The sequence below is a fragment of the Corylus avellana genome, chromosome ca2 (genome assembly GCF_901000735.1).
Source record: "Corylus avellana chromosome ca2, CavTom2PMs-1.0".
Lineage (NCBI taxonomy): Eukaryota > Viridiplantae > Streptophyta > Magnoliopsida > Fagales > Betulaceae > Corylus > Corylus avellana.
Window position 1 is genome coordinate 15989468 of NC_081542.1, and position 7295 is coordinate 15996762.

Sequence of the window (7295 nt, forward strand, 5' to 3'; positions counted from 1 at the left end):
AAGAAACACAAACTCTAGCAAAAAACAAGAAAATGAGATAATACAAGAAAATAAAATAAAGAAACAAGAAACCCAAAACACAAACCACGTCGGGGAGGAAGGTTGCCTGGGGAAAATGACCGGAACACGAAGAACTCGGACGAAGCCAAAGAGGACAGGTAGAGGGGCGAGTGACGACGTGGGTTCGGCAAGGGTAGAAGATCGAGCAAAGAACAGCTGATCCAAAAGCCTAGAGCGAAAAAAGGGGACCAAAGGAGGGGGAAGAGGCAGAGAGGAAGGGAAAGGAAAAAATCACCCAAAAAACTAGAGGTATCAGATAAATGGGCTAGCTCGCTAAGAGAAAGAGGGCAATGGGAGGGGAGGGGAGGGGAGGGGAGGGGGGAGGCAAAAAAGGGAGAAGGGAGGAGGGCCGGAGGGGGAGAACCTTTGTTCTCCCCCTCTGACGGCGCTTTCTGCTTTTCGCTCTCCTTATGCGGACATGTACCAAAAAAAAAAAAAAGTGTGTTGATTTATTTTATACTTTCTTGATTTTAGTATTTATATCTATGGTGTTTGAATTGAAAACTGATAATTGGAACCGTGTGATAAAATTGGTAATAATTTAGAAAGTTAAATGTATTTTTTCTAAAAGGACTATCAGTACACTATATATTTCAGCAAATTATGTCTATGTCCATTGCCTGATCCATCAAAACTTTTCCAACTAGACAAATTGTCTCTATTTTCCATCTCTGTTACAAAACACATTTCCAATTGTAATTATATTTGCTTCCTCTACCATTAATGACAAATTCTTCCACGTGTCTAATCATTCCTCTATCATCCGTTAGTTATTTGCTCTAAAAGAAGAACTAGAGAGAAAATTGAAAGATAGATCAAAGATTTAAAACCGCTATTTAGAGGGTTTCATATAAATAAGACCTTAGAACTTGACTAAAAGTAATCAAAACTCCAAATAGTAGACAGAATTTCATCTCATAAATTGCTGCATAAAGCAAATCTATACAAAAATAAATAAATAAAAATAGTAACCTGCAGTAACTTGTACGGCGCTAGACTTACCACATTGTCTTCTCTCCTTCTAAAATGATTATTCTTGTTTCCTCTCCGAGGCAGTAAGAGAAAATAGCCCAAAAAGGCTTGATTGCTCAACAATAAATCTTAAGAGTACGGAATGGGAATATATGTACAACAATCAAAGATATAGCACAACGTATTATATATATATATATATATACACACGTAAAAGGAGGTGTCAATGTCCTTAAAAAGTGCTACAAAAAAAATAATAATAATAATAAAAAAAAATAAAAATTTTTTTGCACCGGCGTGCAAGGTATCAGTGCCCATCAAAATTGTCGGCTCCTAGTTGGTCATGATGGGCATATGCAACGACTGCTGTAAGTGTACGTCCTTTCAGCGATTAGTTTTGCAGGATTGAAGGTGTAGAGTCTGTAGACGGTAGAGTGCTACGTGTGCAAGTGCAAGGAACTTGAAAGAAGGCATTTGTCCATTTCCATGCATTTATGTCAAGTTTGAACGCTCAACTATAACTTTCCAAACTCAATAAATTTGTTCATATTTGCTAATATTATTATAAGAGAAATGCTTAAGGGCACTATAATGTTCACATTTTGTTTATTTTTAGTGACGTGGTAGATGGACAATCACATGAGATAGAGGATTAAAATTTGAAATTTGAATTGCATTGTAGCATATCTCTTATTATATTTATTTTTACGATAAAATAGATTAGTTATTGGTTAGTTTTTTTTTTTTTTTTTTTAACATGTCCGAACAAGAGGGGGAAGGGGATTCGAACTAGTGGTCTCCGTTTCATTAGACGTGATCCCAACCGATTGAACTACCTCTTGAAGATAGTTATTGGCTAGTTTTTTTTTTTTTTTGACATGTCCGCACAAGAGGGGGATGTGGATCCAAACTAATGACCACCGCTTCATTAGATGTGGTCCCAGCCGATTCAACTACCACTTGAGAACAATTATTGGTTAGTTAATACACATTTAATTGGTACTATAGTAAATAGCAACATTTTCTTTAATATTTCTTCCCTTTCTAAGAGGTTAAGTTGGGAAGAATATAATAATAATAATAAAAGAATGAATAATAGTATTTAAGAGAAGGATCTAAGGTCTTTGTTTTTTGCGGGTTGTTTTAGATCTAGTTTATATATCTAGATCTAGATCCAGATCTAGTCTCTTCAACCTTAGATCTGATCGCTTTCTTCGGCCAATGCGTGTCTTCCGAAAGAATGTTTACGATGTCGTGCTCCTCCGTTGCTGCTTGTAAAGTTTTTGTTTTGTGCTTTGTGTTTTTTTATTTTTTTGTTTGTCCAGGCTTTCAAGTTGAGGATGAAGTAGATCGGTGTGGGGGCTTAACTCTCACGGCCGAATTTTTAGTTTCAAGTTTTTTATTTTTATTTTTATTTTTTGTATTTGGACTACTCATGTCCTAAATCCAGTCTGCACGAAGCAGATATGTTCTTTAAATATAATTGTACATGGATCAGGGGAAGCTTGAAGTCATTTTTATGACTTTGTAACATTCATAGTTTTTTGCTATGATTTTTAGAGCTGTATGCTCAGTGATGTAAAAGTTTTATACTCATAAAATTTCATCAATAGAAATTCCATATTTTTCAAAAAAAAAAGAAAAAAGAAAAAAAAAAGAAGAGAAAGTATAAAAGATGTTAGATAATTTGGTGGATTTGGTATTGAAAAATAAGTAGGTAAAATAAATAAGTGTGTTTTTTGATTAGGTATTTTACATATTATTGTTGGAGATACTCTCAGGGCGTTCATTCTTGGTTAGCCAAAGATTATTTTAGGTTGTACATATTTTCTATTATTACTAGAAAATGAGGAAAAAGTGAGCTAAGAGAGTGAGGGGCAACATAATCAAATTTTGTTAGCCCCAAGCTTCTCCGTCTATATAGACTATGCAAGGGAAACACTTTATAAAAAGGAAATGAGTTGAATCATTAAGTGGTGCACCAATTATTTTGCCAGACATTTACTTCCTGTCTTTTTTTTTTTTCTTCCTTCCGGTCATTTCAATGTCCTCCACTAACTTTGACATCTAAGTGACTCCTCGCTAGATCACCGACATGTCACTTAGAAATCTAGGTCCAATAATTTTTTATTTTTTATTTTTTTTCCAAGCATTATTGATCTTAATTAAGTTCAATGTGCGATCGACTGACATCTTCAATTATGATACCAATAACATGATGGCATATGTTGTTGCTAGATCACATTCAACAACGATGACATGATGTCGCTAAATGTGAGAATTAGTTTTAGCATGTGATCGTTGTTGATTGTACTTAATTAAACTTTTTTTATTAATTAAGTTAAATTAATAAATATATAAAATGAATAAAATATAGATAGATTTAAAATTAAAAAAATGGATAAATTTAAATAAAATTTAAATTAAGTTCATTACAAATGATATGCATATTAACTTCCTCTAGCTTGTTTCTTTGTAGGGAGAAACAGAAGAACATAAGACTTTTAAAAGGTCTTATCAAGAATACTATAAATCATCATCATCATCTTATAGTGAAGAAGGGTTTAATACTAAATTTTATATTTTATACGTGTTAATTTTTAACATAAAATAAAATAACCACATTTGCATGATCCACTCTTAAGTATTTTTCTTTTTCTAAAAGTATGATCCACTCTATTCTTGAGTTACGTATCTAAGATTTAGTTGGTGCATTAAAAGTTTGCTGGACATATATTATTACTTCATAAAATTTGATCATTAATTAGCGGCCAATTTCTCATCGACAACTTAAACGTCGTCGGCTCGTCGCGAATATACTATATAAAGTTTTTTTTTTCTTTCTTAAAAAAAGTTACGAAATTCACATCGCGACAACGACCTTTAGTCGTTGCTGATATGACGATCGATATCAATGATGACTCAAGGCTAATTGTCGCCGAGACACTATTAAAAAAATATAATATAATATTGGGGTAACTTCACTGAAAACCCCTGAACTTTCACTCGATTTGACAAACTCTCCCTTAACTTCAAAATCTCTCAATTTAGTTCCTTGAACTTTCAATTGTTCTCAATTTGAACTCATTCATCAAATTTAATGGTTAGAAATATCAAAAACGACCAAAATATCCCTAATTTTCATTTTTTTTAAATAAAAGAAGGTTTTTAAATTAATGGTAAAGTTGAAATTTTATAAAAAAGTCAAGCATATAATCGTCATTTAACATTTAAAATTTGACGTGACAACTTTTTTTTGCCATTGCTGGTATAAGGATATAAGTGTGGACTCAAAGGTCATGATCACTAATATGCTATTTAAACATACGTTAAAATATGATATGCGTACCAGTAACAAACAAAACATTCACATGCTTTAAAATGCTGTTTAAAATATATATATATATCGCAAATACTAACGTATCAGGGACGACAACTTTTCTCGACCGGACAAATGCGACCATTATTAGCGATTTGTCATTAATTCCTATGTCCGATGTCGTTGTAGAATGTAGTGTTATATACATGGAGTAGAAAAGAACACATATCCACCATATTTGACAGAAATCGATACAACATGAGAATATATATATGATTTTCTAAATGCAGGCACATGACTTATATATATATATATATTCTTCTTAGAACAAAATTGATAGAATGAAGTTGAGCATCAAATTGTGCTCTAGTAATAATGAAATTTCACATTAATAATTAATTAACACAAAGAAAGCAGAGATTAACTAAGGATGTCTCAACTCTCACCTGCAAACATTTACAACCGAAAGAGAGAAAAAATAAAAATAATTATTCGATCAGGATAGAAGCCAAGCCAAGATAGCATCTTGTTTGTTAAAATCTATCTCTCCTAATTTACAATCAATATCCCCTTCCAAATTATCACTCTCCCACAACAAGGATAACCTTTCCTCGATTTCATTATCCCATTTCTCATTCCCTTGAAGAACACCCTCCTCCCATCCCCAATCATCTCCAATATTTGAACTGAGATTTTCACTCATCATCATCATCTCCTCGCTTGCTGCTGCTACCTTTTTCGTACACATAAACCCCCCACTGCTGTCTCCATCCTCACTAAAACCCATGACCACATCATTACTTTCTCTCCCCTCATTTAAATTCAAAACCCCGTATTCCAGCAAACCAATGTCATCAAAACACAACAACCCACCATCAATGCCTTCCTGAATATGATCATCCAGTGGTCCTGAAATCTCTTGATTCTCTTTCTGATCACCACTAGGGTTTTCACAAACCATTTGCTTTTCACACTTTTCTGCCTCATTTGAACAAAGATATTGTTGGCTTTCGTCTATGGCTGGTGTGGGGGGCAATGGGATATTGATGATTCCGTCGACATCTTTAGCTTTCGTTGCTGGGATTAATGTTGGAATATTATTCCCGACATATTTTTGGAAGTTCTTCTTGTTCTTCTTCATCTCCCTTCGACTGGTTCTGCCGCCTCTTCTCTTTAGAGGAATAATATCCGTCTTAGAAAAGTCCATGCTCATCTGTAGGGTTTCACCGGAAGCCCTAGTGCTGAAAGTGTGAATCTTTCTGCTCAAGTGAGAGTTCCAGTAATTCTTTATTTCGTTGTCTGTTCTTCCAGGCAATTTACTTGCTATTACAGACCACCTGCATTTATTTTTATTACTAAAGGTTAATAATGAAAAAATAACCTTCATCCTTTCTAGATTAAAAAATGGAATTTAATGTAGTTTTTCTGTCTTGTACGTAGTTTTAACGAGGAAGTTACTTTCAAGGAATTTAATAAGCTATGTTTCTTCGTTAAATGCTGAAACATGACTTATTTTAAACGTTTAGCTGAAATAAACAGTTGAGATTTATGAATTTGAGAATTTCAAATTTAACCCTTGTGATAGTGTTAAAAACATAAAAATTTAAGATAATAATAATAAATACATTACTTATATTAAACTTAATTTCAATTTTATCCTTAATCTCTTACTCAAGTTGCATTCTTTCCCTGCGTACGTGCAATTAAGTGTTGACACAGACAGTAGGGAAGAAAAAACAGCAAATAAAGGGGAAGCAGCCAAAAGAAAGAAAAAATATGACAAGAGAAAACATCAAGTTCGTAATTAAAAAGTAACCCATTTATAGCTAGGCTGAAAATCTTTATAAGGAGAGAGAGAAAGAGAGAGAGTGTGTTTGAGATTTTTGTTTTTGTTTTTTTGTTCATTTGGCTGTACATGAAAGACATGAAAGACTGAAGAGGAAAGAAAAGGAGTTTCTTGATTTTATATATGTTGATCATGTGGTGGATAATATATGCACCAACCTATTTCCCAAAGAAGCATGCAACTTCACGATAATTTCGTCTTCTTCAGCAGAAATGTTTCCTCTCTTCACGTCAGCTCTCAAGTAGTTAATCCATCTCAGCCTGCAACTCTTCCCACACCTCAGCAACCCTTCAAAATATCAGGAAAAAGGAAATTAAGAAACAAGTTAAAATGAATCCCATTATTTGGTAATTTTATTAATTATGAACTCATTTGATTAATTTAAAGTAACATTAATGAAAGAATTGCATTATTTTTTACCTGCATTCTTTGGCAATGACCTCCATGACCCTTCACCATTAGCCTGAATATACTTGCTCAAGATCTCATCCTCCTCTTCAGTCCACCTCCCCTTCTTCAACCCCACTTTCTCACAGCATGGAGCTCTTCCCATTTTACCCAGTGATCAGCCGGTTGACTATATATGATGCATATATATTATATATAATATATATAATATATATCTATGTAGATTTTCCATATATAAGCAAACAAAAGCTAAAAAGTTTTGCATATTTATAGAAAGAGAAAGATCTAGAGGCCTCTACGGGGTCTTGGCCACGTCGGTGTGGGGCTATGAGGCGATAGATGTGTGGTGGGAGATTCCGCCACGAGGGCTGCCAATCAAGGCGACAGTCGTGGCTTCTCTACTGTCGAGAGCCTCGTGACGGGGCTTCATTGTCCACGTTGACGCCCGCTCGTCTGAACACCATTGTGCCCCCCGCTTTTAATTATTTTTGTCGTTCCTTGGAATCTTATAAATTTGCCTTTAGTATTTCATCTATCGATCCCATGATGTCCGTATATTGTACGTTCTTAAATTATGTATAATTTTTTAATAAAATTTAATTTAATAATTGGTTGAAATTGACCCGTCAGATAGTTTGTAAAATAAAAATGTAGTTCTAATATTAATGTTTTAGTTTAGGAATGCAACAT

The 7295-nt window shown here is 33.8% G+C and overlaps 1 protein-coding gene across 1 annotated transcript; it reads right to left on the bottom strand.

Moving 5' to 3' along the window:
- Positions 1-4688: 4688 nt before the first annotated feature.
- LOC132171563 (transcription factor MYB11-like) lies at positions 4689-6823 on the bottom strand. Its single transcript, XM_059582920.1, has 3 exons — positions 6618-6823; positions 6356-6485; positions 4689-5688 (listed from the first exon to the last, which is right to left on the bottom strand). Exons 1-3 carry the CDS (start codon positions 6748-6750, stop codon positions 4848-4850), a joined length of 1104 nt encoding a protein of 367 aa, XP_059438903.1. The 5' UTR covers positions 6751-6823; the 3' UTR covers positions 4689-4847.
- Between the last annotated feature and the right edge of the window lie 472 nt (positions 6824-7295).

Coding starts and splice junctions, on each gene's coding strand:
- LOC132171563 (XM_059582920.1), bottom strand. CDS start 6,750: ATGGGAAGAGCTCCATGCTGTGAGAAAGTGGGGTTGAAGAAGGGGAGG. Junction 6,486..6,617: donor GTCATTGCCAAAGAATGCAG/GTAAAAAATAAT, acceptor GATATTTTGAAG/GGTTGCTGAGGTGTGGGAAG. Junction 5,689..6,355: donor CATGCTTCTTTGGGAAATAG/GTTGGTGCATAT, acceptor AAATAAATGCAG/GTGGTCTGTAATAGCAAGTA.